Below are 22,773 nucleotides of genomic sequence, written 5' to 3' on the forward strand. Positions count from 1 at the left end.
GAATAGTTATCCTATGAGGTAAAGTCGTACAAACACAAGAAAACGGAATGCAGTTTTAAATTTGCACTATTCAGGAGCACGAACATGTTTTCTTGAAAAAATACTCGAATTCTATCTACTGCAAGGTAAAGGAGAAACATATCGGTTCAGCGGTCAGCGAGACACGCACACACGGATAGACATCCTGCATTTATCTTTGTATCAGGATTTGATGCATGACTTTTGAATAGTATAATGTATTTAATTTCTTAACTTAACATTTAATTGTACCATAACTTTCTTAAAATTTATCTGTGTCTAGTTTGCATCATCAAACTTGCTGTTAGAATTCTTCATGAAGAAGTGCAAGAATGGATATTTATTCTCAGAAATAATTAGCACATTAGGAAAACAACAATATGGTTAGGTAACAATTATATAAGGTTTGGTCTGTCTCCGTTTTTTTTATTCTGTATCACAACTTTTCTTTCGCTTAACACTTTTCTAGAGGGTTTAGCCCCCCCCCCCCCTCCTCTACTATTCTGCCCTGAACCTGAACTTACATTTTATATTTTTCTTGGGGATAAATTAAATGTTTTCAAGATATGTTCTTGTTTTAATTTTAACAATTTCTCTTTCCTATTTCGTTTCAAATCAGTTTTATAATTGGCTGTCCTTTTATACTACATGTTATCATTGATTGATTGGTTAGACATAGTTTCTTAAGAATTGAACCTAAGAGTCGTCGTGGTGTAGGTTGAGACACTTCCGTATTCCCATTAGGGCCAGCTTTAGCTCCATGTCTGTCCAAGCATATTCTAGCTTGCCCCGCTATGTTATGAGAGCTCCTTATTATTACTTCACCCTCTTCGAATATGGCAGGTGTCCCAAATTCAGTCACCATAATGAATGACACTCATTTCACATGTCCGTGTTCATGTGACTGCACACAAAAATTTAAAGGTTTTCTAACAGATATAGAGAATTTTAAATGTGTGTTATTTCAAATTTCTTACACAATTTAAGTAGTGCAAAAATATTAATCCGAAAATTCGATATAAATTGATTGGATTAGGTAAACAAAAACTTTTTCAGAAGTTTTTAACCTTTTTCTTTTTGTGTTATTTAACTATTTGTGTTTTTGTGTCTGTTTGTTTTAGTAGTGCAACCGCTACAATGATAGGTAATTGTCGCATCGTATTATGATGACAACCTTTCGTGGATATTAAAATGAAAAATTATAATAATTCAATAGTCGGGAAAAATTGTCTTTAATATCTTGCTATATATGATTTTTAGTATGGCTAAGAACCGGTTCTAATCCTACGGATAATAATCGTTTTCGAAGCCATGCTAGAAAATAAATTAACATATTCAGAAGTAAACTTATAATTAATCACATTATCTTACAAAAAACCGAACATGCATAGGTTGTCCTCATGCACACTATTCTTTTCTTTTCGTAATTTGTTTTTTAAATGTTTATTTACAGCACTGCTTGTGTATTGAATTATCCTTGTCAGCTTATAGCACTTATAAAAGAAAATTATATTATCTTACTGAAGAAAGGGAGAAAACAAATTATAATAAATTCCCCTCTGACTAAAGACAAATAGTTTCTGCTAACCTTTTAATCATTCAATATAATTATAACACTAATTCAACATTCTATGGAATAAGTTCTGATTAATAACAGTTTTGTTAAAGATATGTACAGGATTTTTTTGTAAACTTTTTGTTTTGTGAAATAATCAGCAAAATAACCATCTTATAATAAAAAAATGTTACGTTTTCAAAATTGTTTCTATTCAGTGTAACTATAACTGTCAAGAAATAGGATGATAATGGTGTATCCAAACCCCAACCCCCCAAACTCTGAAAAAGAAAAGAGTGGTTAATACCTTACTCCATCAAAAAAAGTTATCTGAAATTTAAACCAATCTTAGAGATGAACGAATTTTTCTTACTATATTTCGTTGAATGCTTGTATTTTTTTTTCTTCTTCGTACAAACTGTACAAATATTGCAAAATAAGTTGTTTATCTTAATTAATTACTGATAAGTCTCAAATTGGAAAACAAAGGAATGAAATGTAGAATTAATTACAACGTTGGTAAAATAAATCCCACCCCTCATAATTAAAAAAAAAATAAAATCCCGTTTTACTACCAATGGTTTTACTGGGCCCAAAGCTAAATAACCTAACCTAAAAAAAACTTAGGGAAGAAGGGGATATTGAAATAAAACTTCTCTCATTTGTTGGCCCAAAAACTTTGATTACTTATTTTATATCATTTCTGCCAAAAACTGACCTTTAGAAAGATAATAAAGGTTTATAATAATTAAAACAAGGAATATATCAATTTAATGTCCATTGTCTCACCCGTTTAGATCACTGGCCTGTTAATCAACATTGAAGGGGGAAGTATTCATATAGTCTATGGTTAATATATGGGATTTTGTCAATAAGAAAGAGAACTTTATACACTTTGTAGAGCTGGTTAATTTTCTTTAATTAGAGGGGGATTTATATTGTAATATGTAGGGTAATCTTACTCAAGGGTCCTCTATATGGTATCAATTCATCCTTACATTTGCACGTTATAATCGATTGTTTATTATTCATTTTATATTTCAACTCAGGAATAGGACAATTGCAGATACACTTATAAAAACTATTTACCTGTTTGATATTTTTTCCGCTTGTGCCATGAGGTCTGGCAATGACACTTTTCTGATAGTTAAAATCCATTAGGTAACAGTAATGGTCGTTTTTAGTTCACTCTTGTTTTTATATCTGGTATTTTTGACCAATTTCCCTGATAACTACATCAACTAAAGATTTTATCCTTATATAAATGTAACTTCTTCTCTTCCCCCCATTTAGTATCCTATTGGCGTAACTGCTAGTACTATAATTAGAATTGATTCATTTAATTTATTTTTTCGATGTAAATACAGCAAAAATATTAGATGGGTTTTATCAAACTGCATACATTAATGGATTTGTTCCTTAAACACTCGGTAACAGCAGTTGGCGGCGAGGTTGGACAATTCAGGGCTTGGGCCAGGCTTCTGCTTGTGTTCCTAGGGGCTCCCGCTCTGGCCCAGGGCGCCAGGGCACTCCCAGACATCAACATTACCCGCCGGAACAGCAATCCTGAAAATAGATAGGTTAGGTTAGTTTAAGTTAGTTTAGCACATGCCAAGTTCCCTAGGGAGGTTAGGCTTGGGCTGTTCCTTACGTTAGTCCCAAAAGTCATATAATAATGTTATCTAATTTGTCAGTAAACCTTGGACTTTTCATTGGGAATGTAAATCAATTTATCGGCAATTGTCTTATCTCTTTAGATCCCTGCAAGTTGCCCCTGTGGCTGTAATGATCTAGTACAGCACACAATACCACCTAACATCAAAATTATTCGCTGGAATAAAAAAACAAAAGTTATTAGATAAAAACAAAAGCAGGATGTCTGTTTTGGCAAGCAATAGGGGTTTAAATCTCTAAAGATTCATGCATTTTTGGGACATGGATTTATTTCGTTATTAAATTAATAATACACATCTATCTTCAGCAAATATATACGCGATGCTTTAGATATATTTGTACTTGTTTTCATATTGATATTGTAATCTATTTTGTGTTTATACAATTTGACATTACAATGTTGCTTCGTTGTTTAAAGATAAGTGGCGACACAACTGTATAAATCAGATATTTCTTTTGATCTTTTTTACAATTAATTTGCTTATGAATATGTATTTTATAATTCAAAGTTAATGCATTTAATAAATAAAGGTATTTTACTTGAGGCTCATTGGTTTGTTATTTTGTTTTTGATTAGATCGCATCAATAAGTAGGTCGAATTGTCCTAACGGGGGACAGAATCCGACAATGTCTAAGTATATTTTTGGTTGGAGGGGATTCGCAGGTATAAAAATTTACAATCAAAGCTTTTGTTATGCTGCAATAAATAGGAAAATTTAGCAATACTTTTGAAATCAATCATAGAGAAATTCACAAAGAAAAAAACATTATTTAAGCTTAAATAAACTTGTGTAACTTTTTTCTATGAAATGAAAAGCTTTTTAATTTTAATGATGTAAATTTTACATATTTCCGTGAAATTTTCGAAATTTGATTGCCATTTCGTTTCAAATAGAGGGCTATTCCTTAACTTGGGATTGTGTGTCAAAAAATTTAGCTTATAACTGTGTCTATTATGGTGGAAAGGGTTACAGTCACCAAAAAGTGTTTTCAACTATAACCTACATGGTAGTCGTTTAAAAATTATATTCACTAAATTTTTCTAAAATATATTTTATCCATGTTGCGCTATTCTTGGATATGATATTCATTGTTTTTTTCTAGAGTCGGCGTGGAATTTTATGATCATTTCTAAAAATTTCTAATTCGTTTGAAATTTCTAGAATTTAGAAGAAGAAAAACTTTATTTCGGGCTTTATATTTTACTTTTGGTTATACAATTCAAGTTTAAAAATCGAAGCTTTCTATAATTAGGTTCGGTCCATGAATACCGATCCTGTAACAGTTAGGTACGATTTAGAAAGCGTAAAAACTGTATAATCGTTACATATATCCATTTAAAACATGTTGCATTTTAACTTTTTTAACAAAAAATTCTTTGTGGTATATCGACTCACCTTGTAAAATGTGTTCATAACAGTTTTTATTTTTTAAACCTAGCTACTATTGTTGTTACAAGCGGTTACGCCCCCTGGAGGCCTTCAGGGGCACTTGAAGAGGGGGAAGTTTGATTAGTTAACACAATTTTTTTATCTTGGGTTTAAAAAAAGAAAAGTAAAAAAATCCGGGGGAGGGGGGGGGGTTAATGTCGATCTTCCCCTATTTTAGATTTTAGTTTTTAAAAATATTAGAAATAGTTTTTTTTTGTTTTTAAGGGGGAGGATTTTATTTCCAGGGGCGATTATTCTTGGGAGGGCTGTGGTTCCCTCCCCCAAAATAGTTTTATACGTTTCCTGGACGTTTGAAAGGATAGTTACCTAGTGCAAGATATTTATAATAACACAGTCTAGGTATATCCAGTGTATTAATGGTTTTATTATTACTTGGATCTTACACCAGATTAGCATGTACTCTAATAATGCTTGTAGTTGCTGTGCTAATTATGTTCATATTAATGATGTTTTGATTTAATTTATCAAGAGGAAGAGAAATGTAAATAAATTTAGAAGTTAAACTATGTTTTAATTTATGCTTAAGAAACCCAAACTATATCGAATCTTGAAATTTTGATCAACATTTCATGTTAATTGTTGTTTACCTTTACAACCAATAATTATATGTTACAATTAAATGTTAGAATAAATTTGGGGTTAAGATTTTAAGCAAAACTTTTTTTATTATAGCAGCTTTGTTGCATTTTGCTTCTTGTAATCAAAAACTGAAAAAGTTTCTTATAATCATCGTGATTTTTGGGGGCAGCGATTCGTAGCAAAGATGACATTTTTATCTGAACCGGCCCACCCTCCCCAAATTTTATTATATTGATTAATTTTTCTTGTTAGCTAAATCTTATTCCTGAGCAAAAATACTCTTTTCTCGTATTCATTCGAATCCGGTGGATAGGAACCGGTTCTCATCCATACGAAAAAACTATGGTTAGCATCGTATTTAATCCAGCTTTCTACGAATATAGAAATGTACAATCATAAGATTAAAACCAGATTTTTTAGCTAATTTTTTAGATAATTGTACTTTCTATATCCGCGGAAAGCCGTTTATAATACGATGCGAGAAATAACTATTCTTATATTCATCGTGATTTTTGGGGGCAGCGATTCGTAGCAAAGATGACCTTTTTAAATAAACCGGCCCACCCTCCCCAAATTTTATAATATTGATTAATTCTGCTTGTTAGCTAAATCTTATTCCTGAGCAAAACTACTCTTTCACTTACCATGAGGCAAAGCGTCTGAAGTCATTAGGAAATGTAAACAAACAGCTCCTGTTCCATGTCCAATAACTGTCACATTGTTCTTGTCCCCACCAAAGTCCTAAAGATTAAAAATCAAACACTAAAACTAATATCAAGAATAGCCATTTATTGTATTATTTATATTATAGACAGCCTTTCAATGATATCAAAATGACCCCGAACAGATCTATAGTATAGATGCATATACAGACAACTACCTCCCTTCTTTTTTTAAAGACCTCATTCGTCTGCTTCTAAATTATTTACCCCCCCCCCCCCCTTAATAAAAGATAATTATTAACCCAAAAGTAGAGAGTTTTGCCCAATCGCCCCCCCCCCAATCAAAAAAAATAAAAGCTTGGACGTCCATCTTGTAAAGTAGACGAGATAATAGTTTTCCAAATACTATTTCATACTGACAAACTGAAAGATAATTTAAATTAAAAAGTAGCCGTAGGTCTAGGTCTAGGATAGAAAAAATATGAGCACACAAATTTTATCATTCAATAATGTTTACTTGTATATTTTCTTGTATCCAGTGCAGCGCAGCTATTTGATCCAGAATTCCCAGGTTACTCGGTACGTTTGTAGACCCGCTCTTACCGTTGTTTACGTTCAGAAATCCTAAAATAGAAAGGATTATATAAACTAATGGATAATTAATAGATTTTCTCATGGATGAAGGATTAGTTTTATCTTATATTTTTGAAATTTATTACTGGATTCGCCCCTTACATATTATTTAACATACATATATTAAACAGTTTTCCCAATTATATTTCCAATATAAAATTTGGTACAAGCTTTCAGTCAAATGCGCTTATTAGGTCAAACTGTTCTTAATTATGCGTATAACTATACTATGCGTTTGGTCAAAATTAAGTACAGTTTGAACTGATAAGCACATTTGACTGGAGGCTTGCACTAAATTTTACAACATATTGCAACAAAAACGACACTCTTTATTTCGGCCACTAAAATGTTAAAATAAGTTTACTTAGTAATCCTATATTCTGCAAAAAAATGGACATGATATAATTAGTAATCAAAGGAAATAATCAAAATTCTGAAGAATTTACACACGAAATAAATGACACAGTTCTATGGAATTAAAATACATACAAATAGTGTTTTTTTTCTTCTAAAAACAGATTTGAACTTTCAGTATCCAGAATAATTGTAAAAAAGATTCAATAACTAGCTTTCAATTTAGCCCTTTTAATGCGACAGACAAAATTTTTTAAATAAAATAACCAAAAACTACAAAGTACTTATAGAATAGTTCTGTTAGAACAATGATAAACCTACCTAGAACCCCAAGGCGGTAGTTGATGGTAACAACAACTATGTTGCCAAATGCAGCCAGCCCAGAACCGTCATACAGGTTACCAGAGCCCCAGCTGAAAGAGTCGCCATGGATAAACAGCGCAACTGGCAACCGCGATGCTTCACTCCCTAAAAAAATGAAAAATTATACAATTGCCAGATAAACAAAGTAAAGGCAATTAAAAAAAGCATATGATTACATTTTAAATTTTGATTATGATAAGAAGGGAGATTATCATTACATATTTTTTTTTTGTATATTCTTGACCTTGCTCTAAGACATGTCTAGGAGCAGTAACTAGTTTGTGCAACAACTTAATTGGCATGTACTGCAGAATTCTATGGAAATAATTTGCAAAGGAAAAACCCAAGAACTAAGTGTATTTTTTTCTTAAATTAGATTAAAAGTTCTTATATTAATTTAATGTATGACAAACATTTTATCCAAATTTAGCACAGTCTGCATTTTTTGTGCTTCAATTTTTCAAAAATATAATGTTTCATTGACAAGCCGAATGTTTTACACGGGGGGTGTAAGTTAAAAATTCATTTGGAGAGTAAAATATTATATCTTTATATTTCTTTCAGAATTTTTAAAAATGTATGAAGTTATCCCTAATCAGGAAGTTGCAAATATTTTGAGATGCACGCAAATATGTTAAACGTTGGCCAGTAAAAGAAAGGTCAGCAAGCACCATTGTCCTTCACAAAGGTGGGTTGTAGAGTAGCTTAACTTCATACAATCACAATACTGATACAACCAAAACTAGCATGTTCAAATGGTGTTATTCAAAAGGGTATACATGACTCTAGAACCATGATAAAGAACTTGAAAAAAGTTATTTACATATATGCATCACCAGCTTATTTTAAGGATTGTAGATAGTTAAATAGACGGTTTAGATATTTAGAAATAAAAATGTACACTGCCTAGATAGAAATTTAAAGAAGATGCTGTAAATTTAATCAATAGTTACATAATATAAAAGGTAAAGGTGTATTTATCTAATGAAATAAGTATGCCTAACCAGTAGTTTGATATTTCTTAAAGTGAGACAATCAAACCGACATCTTCATACTTTCTATATCAATTAACTATTTCTATCTAATTTAACCCATTTAAATTTTTTCTTCTTTAAATTTCTTTTATCCTTTATATCCTGAGTTGTCAAGAGCTTGCCTGGGACTTACTCTACAAATTTTATACACTACATGTTGCTAATTTTTGGAAAAGCAAAATATGCATATGAAGTTTTCAAAATTTTAGAAAAAATCATTTTTACGTTCTTTAATATTTTACTATTCTATACAATTAGTTAAAAGCTAAAGAAAAAAACGCATTCAAATAAACACAAATTGAAATTATTTCTTTAAACATTTTAAGATAATTTGACAATGGATTTGGAAAAGATTTGGGATCTCAGGGTTAAAGACAAAATTATAAAGTCTGCATCATGGGGAAAAAAACAAAGTAACTGGTTTTTCGTAGTTTCGCAATGTTAGGTAAATGTTAACGAGTAACCTGCATATTTTGGAAATTGGCCCAGGGTTACAGCCCCCACAGGGGCTAGAAATTGGAGAAAAGCTACTGTAAAAATATGACGAAACCCGTCATTTCGTTGTTTTCCATGATCCTAAAGTTTAATTATAAGATGAATGTCCTATATGTCATTTAGAATCTCTAGAAAAAATAAATGAAACAAATAAAAACTAAATCACAATTTACTGTTACCTTTATCTATAGTTTAATATATTCTGAAATTTTATATAAAATTTCTTCCCCACTCTTATAGAAAGTTTAGAATATAAGCTTGCGATAATATGAATTCAATACTTGTCAGGCTATGCAATGCATAGCTAGAGATGTGCCAAATATTTCTTATCTTTAAATCTCTAAAAGTAACATGATGTTGTCAGTCTGAATGTCTGTGGATCTTTATGATGAATCTCGCTAACCACTTAACCGAAATGGTTCTATTTTACAGAGAATTTTTAAAAAGATTTATATGAAAGAGAAATCGCATCTAACAAAATGTTAAAATTAGTGGTAATGGTAAAATCTTTCATTAATATTAAGATCCGTTTGACCTAAAAAGCGCCTTTAACTGGAAGGTTGCATTCAACTTATGGAACACAGTGCGTTCGAAGGTGCTTTGACTTTTGTGTCAGAACCTAAATTAGGACATAATGCATTTCATTACCCTAGGTTAGGTAACTTCATTTCACTTTTCAATAAAATCTAAAATGCAGCCGTTTAGAAAATTAGATTGTAAAGTTTTTAGTTCAATTTTCATCCGCTAGGAGTTACCACAGAATCATGACAAAAAAAGCAAAGATTATTTATTTTCCATGACCTTAGCAAAGCCACTGATAGAATGGCCATGAATCAATTCACTTCAGGAGTGATTTTATGAAAAACTTTATATAAGCAAACTTATATTATTTTCAAAATTTTAAATAAATAATATTTGCTTTTCTTATCATGATTATGCTGTAACTCCTAGGGGGATGAAAATTGAACAATGAACGGCTGCATTTTAGATTTTATTGAAAAGTGAAATGAAGTTACCTAACATAGGGTAATGAAATGCACTATGTCCCAATTTAGGTTCTGACACAAAAGGCAAAGCACCTTCATATACATTGTGGGAATATAGTGACAAAAATTACCCTCTTTATGCTTTTGATTTATTTATAAATCTTTGTCTGTCATTTTTAACCTTTTCAGATTTAAACAATTTTAGGGAAGGGAGATTTGTAATATTTTTGTTACAGTTTACAAAATTGGCATTTTATATTATGCTGTTATGCAATATTTATCCCTGAAATACAGGTTTTTAAGTTTTTGGTTATGTTTTGTATGATTTGTTTGATATTTTCAGTTTGCGTCTTTTATTCATAGCTTCCCTCCCTTTATATAGTTCACCCACCCTTGTTCCTTGGAAAAGTTTTTTAAATTCGTCCATGCATGATATGGTTATTGTCTATTTTGTATTTTTCTATTCTCGCTTTTTATGAATAAATGGACTAAAATCTGATTGTTGTTTTATTTTGGGATAGATATTGTATAACATATGTTATTTAGACTTGGATAAATAAAATGCACATTAAATAATTTACATATTATCAATTATGCTATGTAAATTATCAGTGTAATAAAATTATGCCAAATTTTTGCATAATCAAGTAAAATAAGATTTTATGTTTGTTGCTTATTAAATGAAATTTCATGCTTAATATTTTTAAAACTTTGCTAATATCAATTAGCACATAAATCATTATTATCAAACCACTTACCGTTTTTATTACATTCTAAAATTTATTTTCTTTAAAGAAAAAGTTCCCTAATCTTAAATAAAAAAAACATGAAATAGTCAGTTTTCAGCAAATTTTTTCATCATTCTATTTTTTAGTGCTTTTATTAAATGCGCTTATTAAAATTTGGTAACCTTCCTGATAGATTAATTAAACTGTTGTAATCCTCAGGATTTAACTTTATGCTCATCAATATATTGAGCCATGTATCAAGGTATGTGATGTTTTTACAGGGGAGTTTTTTAAATAGTTAAAATAAAATATAGCCAAGATAGAAAATAGAAAATTGTTTCATGCTAATTACTAGGGTTGGGCCGGATATCCGGTCTGGCATGTTATCCGGCCGGATCCGGTCATTTTCAATATCCGGCCGGATACCGGATATCAAAACAATCCGGTAACATGATATCCGGCTGATTTTTAACGCCGGATATCCGGTTATCCGGCCGGATATCCGGTAAATTGCCGGATATCGAACGTTGGCCAGATTTTCGGCCGACACCGGATATCCGGTATTAGAAATCAGCCGGATATCCGGTATCCGGCCAAAAAAGTATCCGGCTTAACCCTACTAATTACCTCTCTATTGTTATCAAACCTTGGAGGGTGACAAAGCGACTCAAAAAACAGCCGTGTGACGTCATAAAAACGAGGGATTATCCTCTCTTTTTTATGAGTTTTCTTTCACACTTCTCCTCTCACATCCCTCATTTTTATGACGTAATATGAGATTTTTTTGAGACAATTTGTTCCCTTTCTGAAACCTTGTTTATTACAAGATCCAACGACGATTAAATTAAATCAAGTATAATGGTTAAGTAACATTTGATTAAAAGACAAACTTTTGATTACAAAGCACATGGGTGGAAGTCCTAAATGTGCACGAACTGTTTATGGGCCATTGCATTCCTCCCACTCTTTCAGTGACGGTTATAATATATCAGCTTTTTATTGTCTTTATTTGTGTTCTTGTTTTGGCGAATTCTATCTCATCACTATGGCAAAAGCCTTTAAAATTTGCATAATTTATATATTATGATAGTCTCTCTCTTCTATCCCAGATAAATGTTCAACAAGTTTATCTTGACATGTCACTGCGGTTTGTTTGTACTCACTGTATTCAAAATTAGTATATAATAATCATTTAGTATAATCTAATTTATCTGTTACACAAGACTTACTAATTACTACATAATGATTCAAAATGACACTAGAAAATAATTAGAAGAATAATTGAGCAAGAGTTGAGTCACGATTCAAAATGGAAAAAAGTATTGGCTCAATACCAGCTGAGTATCCACGTGGATATTCAGCTCACGGTTGATTTTTTATTAAATGAATAAGTTAGGGTACAATGTTTGGCACTTTCGATATAAGTAAATGATAATAACAAAGCCACAGAATACGATAATACCTTCAGAAAAATCGATGAAAATAGTTTTCATACTAAATTTTGTTTTTTTTTATATTTTTTCTAAAATGTCATGACAGAAGATGCAAAATGTCGTCTTAGTTTTTTGAAAGGATTAATCTTCTCTGAAATCTAAATTATCAAAATATTTTTTTTGGTAAATGATTATACGATATATGTCAAACATTTTATCAGAAAGAAATATTTAAAATTGTGAAGTAGAAACCTGAATAATTTTTCTTGTGGAAATAGTTTTCTGCAAATGTTGATAAACATATGTCTGCTAGCATTAAGATGTTTGTACTGCCAATACACGTTGGGTTTTATTTAAAGAATTTCTTTAAAATGTTTTTTTTTTACATTGTATACCAATAACGCAATATTTGCTATCAGAAAACCCCCGACTAAGACTCGCCTACGACCCGATCTTTTAGGATTGCTTTGTAATTTACATTTTTGAAAGTCTTTCAACAGTATACACAGCAAATTCCTTCTTTTTTAACTAACTTTCCGAATAATATACCTAAAGCATTTGAATTGACAAAGGCTATGCTAATATTTTTACCATTCAAGTTTATTTAATATTCTAATAAATAGCGCAACCCTCCAAGTTTATGACTACTTTTCATGAACATATGATCTAAAGAATAAGCTCTGACGCAATGTCATATAAGGATATTATAATATTCATTAAAAAAATTGTTATTTTTGCATATATGTTACATTTTACAGTTTTTTGTGGCTCAAAAGAAAGACAATTAAAAATTATTTCATATTATATAGTTTAAATTACATAAGATAACCTAGATATAGTAAAAAAATCCCTTTCTTTTTTTGTCGCAAAAGAGAATTCAACAAAGATTTTCATTAAAAAACACCTTAGTGTAAAAATTAAAAAGTTTAAACATGGTCACAAAAAGATTCAATTAGTTTATTAAATGTTTCATTTTCAGCAAATGACGATTAATCTCTATTACAAAGAATAAAGTGTAAAAAGATATTCTTGTTTTAATTTTAAGCAACTTAAAATGCATTTTAATACCTTTTAATGATTTATTTTTTAAAACATCATTTTATAAAATGTTATTGATTTTTAAAGTTATGTATTAGAATGTTTTTAAATTATGTTAACATTTTGTTTTAAATGTAGAAAATTGGTAATTCTAAACATTCAAAAAATGATTTTATTAAATTTTCATCACTTAAATTGCATGTTTGATGAAATTTTCAACTGATAATTCAAGAAAAATCGTTTAGGTTTTATTATATTTTACTTTGAAATGTTAAAAAAATATATTATTGTCAAAAATGTGGAAGTTATACTTTCCTCAAAAAAAGACCTAAAACATGCAAATTAACACGTGTAATGAGATTTTTTTTCTTTCAGGTTTAATTTTAAGTAATTATTGATATTTTTTGTAAAAAGGATTTTATATAAAAAGTTTTAAAACTCGAGTTATGTAGTGGTTCTAAAAAAAGTTGCGAATTTATGCAATTTTCTTGCAAAAAAAATTTTCTAGGATTTTAAAAATAGCAAAGGGTGTTATTAGACGTACTTACAGATACAATTGCTAAGTCATTTTGGCCAAACACTAAAATAAAGTTTTGACATCTGAGGGTCCAACCGTGAGCTACTATTGGGGTCATTTTTGGATACTCAGCTACCATTGAGAAAATGTGTGGATATTCAACTACCATTGGGGGGAAAAAGTTTTTAAACAATTATTTTGGTTAGCTTTTTTGTTAATTTATACATGTTAGAATTGTCCTATCGATTTAATACAAAAGGTACGATTTAGGAAGCGTAGCAACTCTATAATAGAAAGTCCGTAGGTCAATTTTAAACATGTTGCATTTTAACCTTTTTAAAAAATTTTTTTTCATATAATGTAATAAATGAGAGCAAATTTTTTCTATATTTCTAGGAAATTATATCAACTCTATAAAATCGTGGCTTTAGAGATTTTCGGTCCCAAAAAAATATTGGATTATTAGCCCTATAGATTGATCATTTTAAAAAACGAATCATTTTTATAAAAACGGTCTGTGCGTCTGTCCGTCCGTCGATTTCAAACTTGGCCTTATGATTCCTGTAAAGCACATAATAAAGAACGTAATTACCAACAAATCAAATTGATTATTGTATGCCCAATTATGCTTTTAATAATTTTGTCAACCTTGTTTTAAAGTGCAAGGTGCAAGAAGTGGGTGGAGATTTTTCGGCTTCTTTGTACAACTTAAATTTAAGACAAAATCATACATGGATTGATTAATATCCAAATGGTATTTATTATTTATAAGTTTGAGGATATCTAATTTATGGAATACTGATTTTTATTGAGATAAGGTACAATGTTATAAGCAAAGAATCTCAATAATCAAGTCCTAAAAATGTCAGTATGTCCTTAAACAGTAGCTTATACTTAAGCAGTTTTGCAACAAATTTACTATAATTACAATAATTTTATATAGACTTATGCATATTATCCTGTTATAACAGGATTATATAGGTTTTTTAGATGAATACTCTGGAAATTCGACCAGATATCATTTATTTATACCTCACGCTTGGTTTTTTATTAAATGAATAAGTTAGGGTACAATGTTTGGCACTTTCGATATAAGTAAATGATAATAAAAAACCCATAGAATGCGATAATAACTTCAGAAAAATCGAAGAAAATAGTTTTAATACTTAATTAACGTTTTTAAGTTTTTCTTCAAAAAGTTTAGATAAGATGCCTTTAAAAGTCGTCTATGATTTTGTCAGGGATAAAAATGTAACTTTAAAATAAGAATTACAACATATTTTTTCAATTAGTACAAAGTAAAATTTTGAACATTTTATTGATCAGTATATTTTTTAAAATGTGAAGTAGAAACCTGAATATTTTATCATGAAAATTGTGTTATGATTTGATTGTCTGCTAGATTACAAGAAAAAAGATACTGACAGTACTTGTTGGTTCTTTGAAAATAATTAGGTAGATTACTTTCAGAACCCCTCTTTTTGCAACGTTATTTCAATAGAACAGAGCCGTAGTCTTAGTGTACTCAATATCTAGACAGCCAACCATTGTTTTAGAATTGTTCAATTTTTTTAACTTCTGATAAAAACAGAATTAATGGTATTTTTGTAAATATTATACCTCCAAGAAATGGCTATACTTCCCAATCATATGTTGTGTGATATTTAAGAGGAATTATTTTGATATAATGTCATTAAAATATTTGTTTAAAAAAGTGCTATTCTAGCTTATACTTTACATTTTAATGTGTATGATAATTCAAATAAAAGATAATGAAGATTTATATTATATTTAATTGTTATAATTATAAAGAAAAACCTGGAAACAGTAAAAAACTGACTTTATTTTATTGACGTAGGGAAAATTTTGTCAAATATTTGAATAAAAAAACAATATGAAACAAAATAAATTATTTTTAATATAGTCACAAAAAGGCTTAATGAGTTTAGGAAATATTTCATTTACTAATCATGTCATTTAAACTCTATTCCACAGAATACAGTGTAAAAAGATGTTCTCGTTTTAATTTTAAGTAATTTGAAATGCATTTTAATACCTTTTAATGATTTATTTTTTGAAACATCTTTTTATAAAATGTTATTGATTTTTGAAGTTATATGTTAAAATGTTTTTAAATTTTGTTAACATTTTGTTTTAAATGTAGAAAATTGGTAATTCTAAACATTCAAAAAATGATTTTATTAAATTATCATCACTTAAATTGCATGTTTGATGAAATTTTCAACTGATAATTCAAGAAAAATCGTTTAAGTTTTATTATATTTTACTTTGAAATGTTAAAAAAATATAATTATTGTCAAAAATGTGGAAGTTATACTTTCCTCAAAAAAAGACCTAAAACATGCAAATTAACACGTGTAATGAGATTTTTTTTCTTTCAGGTTTAATTTTAAGTAATTATTGATATTTTTTGTAAAAAGGATTTTATATAAAAAGTTTTAAAACTCGAGTTATGTAGTGGTTCTAAAAAAGGTTGCGAATTTATGCAATTTTCTTGCAAAAAAACTTTTCTAGGATTTTAAAAATAGCAAAGGGTGTTATTAGACGTACTTACAGATACAATTGCAAAGTCATTTTGGCCAAACACTAAAATAAAGTTTTGACATCTGAGGGTCCAACCGTGACCTATATAGAGAGCCCCACGTTTTTATTTAAATCATAAGTGCATGGCCTAAAGAATAAATTGCATTTAAACTTGAGTGTATTTTTTTTTGAAAAAAAGTTGTAAAATTATGTTTTTAAACTATAAAATTCATTTAAAAAATCCGCAAGTTAAAAAATGAAAAATCCGTGAAGCTTTTTAGTAATAAAATTCATTGTTAGTGTGATTGTTTCTTAAATAATAAACATGTCATAGTTATTAAGTGATAATTAAAAAGATCCAAAATAATCTGTGTTGCTCGTGAAAAAAAAGGCAAGAATTGCCAAGATATAGAGAAAAATGAAACGTTGTTTGTTCTCGTAAATCGGGTGCAAATGAAGAAACCAACAGGTCTTTGTAATACTTGTAAAACATTTTTATAAACATATTTTTAATTATGAATTATAAATTCAAAGTGATGTGTCTATTAAACGGAAAACTTATCTAAAAATAGTGTAGGTCCGTTCGTCCGTCCGGATAGTTTTTTTTCGTTAACTTGGACATGTTAGAATTGTCTTATTCAATAAAGGTACTAAGAAAGAGAGGGAATGTCTGATTGAGCCAATAGGAGAATCGCATCGGAATTTACATTGGATCTCATTGGTTGAAATTGTGTACACATTTTGCTACAAAGGCATGTTTTTTTTCATTTCATACATACATAAAAGTCAGCTGTAAACAGTACATTTTATTAGTAGAAAGCTTTGCGGAATCAGAATTAATTGCCCAAAAATTTCGTTTAAATTTGAAAGCTTAGTAACGAGGTGGATTCTTTTTTAAAAAGTTGGGCTGGCTACTCGCTGGTGAGACAAAATTATTTTTGTGAAAAATCCTCCAAAATCGAATACAAAAATTTACAAAAATTAAATAAAATCTTAAGGGGTTATAACATATGATTTTGTTTAATTTTTGTAGATTTTTAATGTGCTTTTGGATGATTTTTCTCAAAAATAATTTTGCCTCACTATCGAGTAGCGAGTCTATAATTTCTTAAGAATCCACATCAGCTTGAGTCGAAAGTAAACAATACTTTTGTCTGCTAGAAATGTTCCTTCTTAGATTTGACGAAAAAAGGGTTCAGAATATGCTTCTATTCTTCTATTTCTATTTCTTATTCATTTTAAACTTTGCATGGTGATTCCTGTAGTAGTTAAGTATTTATGATTTAGAAAACGTAGCAACTATATAATCGTTACAAGAATGTCTGTACTCAGTTTTTCAACAAATTTACTCCAATTTTGTTTTGACATTTAGAACATTTACATATTATATTATGATTATTCTATAAGTGATAATGTTCGTTCGTCATAGTCATAGACCTATTCCAGTATGAGAATCTGAATTGCTATAATAATTCTTTTGAAATCTTTATATACTTTGAAATTTATTTTAAATTTTGAATGCCATCTTAGTTAGTTAATGTATTTCTATACAAAATACAAATATTATTGTGGATATAAAAGAACTTCATATAAAATAAATGAATAAAACTTGTTGTAATGATGTTAGATCTATGGAAAATAGAGGGTTTTATAATAAAATATGAAAAAAAAATTAGGCCATGCACTTATGATTTAAATAAAGACGTGGGGCTCTCTATATAGGCCTAAATAAATTATATCTGGTCGAATTTCCAGAGTATTCATCTTTTGGCTAAAAAACCTATATTTTACTAGTGACGTTAATGTTAGTTTGTCCTTTCATTTCAAAGCTTCGCTTTTATGGATTTTTAATATTTGGTTCCAAAATCTGTACTAAAGTTAAATGTTTGAATTGCTTGCATTAATGTGCTTTATTGTCTGGGGAATCAGCATTATGAAAGGATATAATGAAAATACCAATAGAAAACTATTGTGGATATTCAACTACCATAGGGGGAAAGTGTGGATATTCAACTAATCTTGGGAAATATGCGTGGATACTCAGCTACTATTGGGGAATTTGTGGATACTCAGCTGGTATTGAGCTAAAGTATTAATGATAAAAAAGAACTTTTCCTCAATTCTATTGTATTGTTCGTTGCAGTTAATATTTTTTTGCAAATAAAATTGTATGATTAACAGGGTGGCTTGTGAGATGAGCTTCTGATATTGCGTGTGAGGATTCTTCTGACTAAATAGCATCTGTCATATAGATCATTTTGTCTGTCCATTATTTTGTCTAATTTTTTGTAGCTTAATGAAAAAGTACACAGAAGTTTCTAATCAAGTTTTCCCTAATCAATGAGTATCAATTAACTCTTTTTGTCCATCTGTCAGGGCTTGGCAGCATCGAGCCAGTCGCCCGTAAGCCTCAAGGAAATTAACCTTTTACATCATTAGAAGTCTAAACTTGATACAAGTATGTTAATCACGCTTTTCAAAACAAATTTAGAAGACTCCAAACGCTTAGTTGCGGCTGACGCGCAACTGCTGAGCCCTGCTATCTGTTCATAGTGAAAATTGGGATTTCTATGGTGGAAATTAGATTTACTTAGATTCTTGTAATACATTTTCTAACCAAATGATTCAAAGAATTCAAAGAAATAAAGCTAATATTTTTTTACCATTTAACATCTAAGCTATAACTTTGTTCGTCTGTCTGTTAAGCTATTATGGATATGTTTGATTTTAATTATATTTATGGATAATAATGTTACAAATGTGTAAGTACATATTTTAAATAAAAGTACAAGCATTGATTTGATTATATAAATAGATCAATGTGTAACAAGATTTGTAGGAAAAACAATATTAACTTTTCTCACAAGTAGGAAAAGAGATTGTTTCCCCAAAAGTCATTTCCATTAAAAATCATACAAAGCACATATTCCCATTCCCTTAGTTTAAAAATAGAAAATAGGGAGGGGGGCGAGTTACGGGGGGGCCCTAACCCTGCGAGGCCTATACCTGTGGTGTCTTAACCCCGTGGGGCTACCCAGTACCCAATCTATAATACAAAGTAGAACGATGTCTGTCTGTCTGTCCGTCTGTCTGTCTGTCCGTCCGTCCCTTAAGATCTCGGTAACCACTGAACCGATCGGATTCTACTCTTCAGGGAATATACCTACTGGTCCTGTGGTGGTTTTTGGCTATTTGCTTGGGGGGTGGGAAACCCTTAACCCCCCCCCCCCCCCAAAAAAAACCCAAAAAATCCCCCCCCCATATTTTTTTTTATAGGGGATTTCCTTAGTCCTTTTACGTATTTTGCCCAAATTTTTTTTTATCATCTCTTGGGGCAGAGCCCCTAGAGGCTAGGGGCGAAGCCGCTAGTATAACATAACCTAACAAGCTAAAAATTCCTCCGCCTCATTAAATTTATTTTTTGTATTGTTTTCAAGTCTTCTTTTTTTAAAAATAAAGGGTCGTTCGATTGGTTAATTCGATGGTTAATTCGTCATTTGAATAATCTTATACATAATTTTATGTTATTGTTATAAGCAGATCATCTCTATAATCATTTCTTATAAATGTAAGTATGTCTCTAGTAAGCATCATGAATCTAAAAAATAGATTTTATAGATTTTTGAAAATGCATTATTATATTTTATTTTATGTAAAAAAAGGTACAAATTATCTTCTTTTATAAAACATTTTTCTTATAAATATATAGTTTTATAATATTGAATACTTAGATGAAGCCATATTAGGAAATTAAATTATATTTAAGCATATTAGTACATATGCATTTTCATATTAACGCATATTTATTCAAAGTTTTACAAAATCAAAAATATATAAAAGGACTTTGTACTCTCTAGATCACTATTTACTTCCTATCTATCTATCTATTTATTTATCTAACAATTTATCTATCCATCTATATACATATTTATAAAATTATCTATTAAATTATCTAACTATCTGTCTTTTTAGCTGTCTGTGTGTTACTGTTTGTACAAATGAAATTGTAGACATTTTTTTCAATTTTAAAAATTTTTATACCCTCACCCCCACCCCCCTCCCCCGACAGAACTATGAACTCTGGCCGCGGCGCTCGGCACCCTTGCCTGCCTAGCCGCAGCGCTCGGCCCCCTTGCCTACCTTGCCACAGCTCTCGGCTCCCTAGCCTAAAATCGGTCCTACGAAAAAACTCAAGAGTCCCAAACGTCGGAGTGGATAAACGCAGGAGTGGATACTTAACCTAACCTAACTTATTTAAAACCATTTTTTAGGTTTTTTAAATGCCTAACCCCTGTGGGGGGCTTATTTGTATATTCATATCTTAACCTAACCTAACCTGAATAGAAATACCTAATTAAATAAATATTTTAACACTCCTGCGTTTGTCCACTCCGACGTTTGGGACTCCTGCGTTTGTCCTAGAACCTTAAAACCTAACCTAACCTAAAATGTCGGGGGAGAGGAGAACGCCATTCTTTTTTTTCATCCATCTATCTATCTACTAACCTGATACTGGTATATAAACATTGAGGTATAAACAATCTTCGCTTTGGTTTGTGAGATTGTCTCTCACAGTATGCAGATAATTCAGTCGAGCCTGAAATTAGACACAGTAGATTAATACACAGTAAATTTACTTTCTTGGCTTCATAAGAAATCTTCCAAAGTCGTATCATACTCAGACATTTATCTAAAAATTAATGAAGTAAATTCTAAAATATGTTGAGTGATTTTTTTGTCGTATCGTCGGTTTTATGCTATTTTACTACATTTTCCCTATTGCTAGGACATGACTTTCCTTCAGTCCATTTTTTTGCTCGAATTAAATCACGAAACTTTCAGAAAATAAGGTTATGTCTCTTGAAGCATGAACGACAATGTTTAGAATAGATGCACATCTTTCTGTAAATTTCAGCTGTCTATCTTCAATAGCACCGAAAAAATCACATTTCCCCAATTAAAGACTATTAAAAACTTGCTATTTTTTTATTAAACTAGCGGTTTCGCCCCTAGCCTCTAGGGGATTTGCCCAAAGAGGTGATAAAAAAATTAAGGCGAAATACGTTAAAGGACCAAGGAAATCTTCTACAAAACATAAAGGACCAAGGAAATCTTCAGCAAAAAAAAATGGGGGAGATTTTTTTGTTTTTGGGGGGTTGGGGGTGTCCCACCCTCCAAGTACAACCACCACAGGACCAATAGGTATATACCCTGAAGAGTAGAATCAGATCGGTTCAGTGGTTACCGAGATCTTAAGGGACAGACAGACGGTCAGACGGACAGACAGACATCGTTCTACTTTGTATTATAGATGATTATTTGGACAAAGTATAAAAATATCAAGCAGAAAATAGATAATAGTAAATTGTAAGTGTTACCATAAAAAAATTAGAGAAAGTATATTGTAAAGAAAAGAAGAGTCACTATCATAGTCTGGGCATGTCATTGCTTTTTATTTTACTTTTTCATAACATCGGCTTTGTCCACAGCCTCTAAAATAGTTTTTTTTTGGCACTACTTAATGTACTGCATTTGATTTTGTAAAACAGATTTCTGCAAAATATATATAAAATACTAGTACTGCATATAAAAATTATTTATACATTACATATATTTATAGTACGTGTTGAATTGTACATCAGATATGTAACAAGATTAAATATACACCGACTAACCATATATCCATATATTTATATCTGTAGATGGTTGGGCTATGTTTCTGCAATGCTTTTTAGTTCACAAATTTCTTAAATACATATATGTTTTTACAAATTAAGACTTATTGTATTAAGGTAATGCTTTATTATATCCTATTATTAAAAGTATATTTTGTTTCTATCTTAGGATATAATAACAATTGAACCGAATGAGTTTAACGTTTTACAACTGATTTTCCCGGCTCCTGTGAAATATAGACGGCTAAAACTATAATTGAGTTTATCATAACATCAACTTTACTTTTTTACTTTTTACAACTAATTATCTTAACTCCAACTTTAAAACATTCTTCGGATTTTTAAGCATTTCTCTTTATATCATTTTTCAATATCTTTTGTGTTTAGATACGTATGGATGTTGCAATCTTTGTTCTTTTATTATAAATTTTATTTTTTTCAGTTATAAGGCCTTAATTTATGTAGGTTAGACTTAAACAAAGCGTTTGACATTTTTAAGCTGCATATTAAGGGCATAACTAATAACTATTTCCAGAGTGCCAAATTATAAGGGCATTAGAATTATGTATAAATACTCTAATCTTTGTAATTGGTTGAGAAAGTTAATTTGTATCAGCATCCATGCAGCAAAAAATCCCACTATACTATATTAGGTTCTATATATGTAGAAAAGTGACATAAACTAGGTTTTAATCATATTTTTTTTACTTTTCCGTAAAAATAAATTTATGGGAACGTTTAAAAAAAAGAAAACTCAATTTCCAATTTGAAAAAAAATATTCTTTCATAGATAGATATATCAAATCAACAATAACTCTACTCCAGATGAGGGTAAAATAGTTTTTCTTTTATGAAAAATTCTTCCTCTAATTGTAAGTTTTGGTTACAAGCACTGCAAAAATTACCGGCTCAAATCTTAGCTTGAAAAAAATCAAAATGTACAAAACCCTAAATATTTGAATGGGTCACTGTATAAAATATTCACTTCCAAGAGTCGTACAGTACATAAACACACAATCTTTTCAATTATGCT

General features: G+C 30.0%; 1 protein-coding gene across 1 annotated transcript in view; it reads right to left on the reverse strand.

Annotated features, from left to right (window-relative positions):
• LOC145312356 (fatty acyl-CoA hydrolase precursor, medium chain-like) overlaps positions 1-22,773 on the reverse strand; it is a 149,474-nt gene that overhangs the window by 63,674 nt on the left and 63,027 nt on the right. The window contains exons 7-12 of the mRNA XM_080151595.1: positions 20,572-20,662; positions 7,249-7,395; positions 6,458-6,564; positions 5,923-6,019; positions 2,992-3,139; positions 2,663-2,713 (exon numbers count right to left, since the gene is read on the reverse strand). Coding sequence (XP_080007721.1) covers positions 2,663-2,713; positions 2,992-3,139; positions 5,923-6,019; positions 6,458-6,564; positions 7,249-7,395; positions 20,572-20,662 — 641 coding nt within the window. The remainder of the gene's footprint in view (positions 1-2,662; positions 2,714-2,991; positions 3,140-5,922; positions 6,020-6,457; positions 6,565-7,248; positions 7,396-20,571; positions 20,663-22,773) is intronic.

The sequence above is a fragment of the Acartia tonsa genome, chromosome 2 (genome assembly GCF_053477335.1).
Source record: "Acartia tonsa isolate MP-2025a chromosome 2, ASM5347733v1, whole genome shotgun sequence".
In the NCBI taxonomy this organism is placed as follows: Eukaryota; Metazoa; Arthropoda; class Copepoda; order Calanoida; family Acartiidae; genus Acartia; species Acartia tonsa.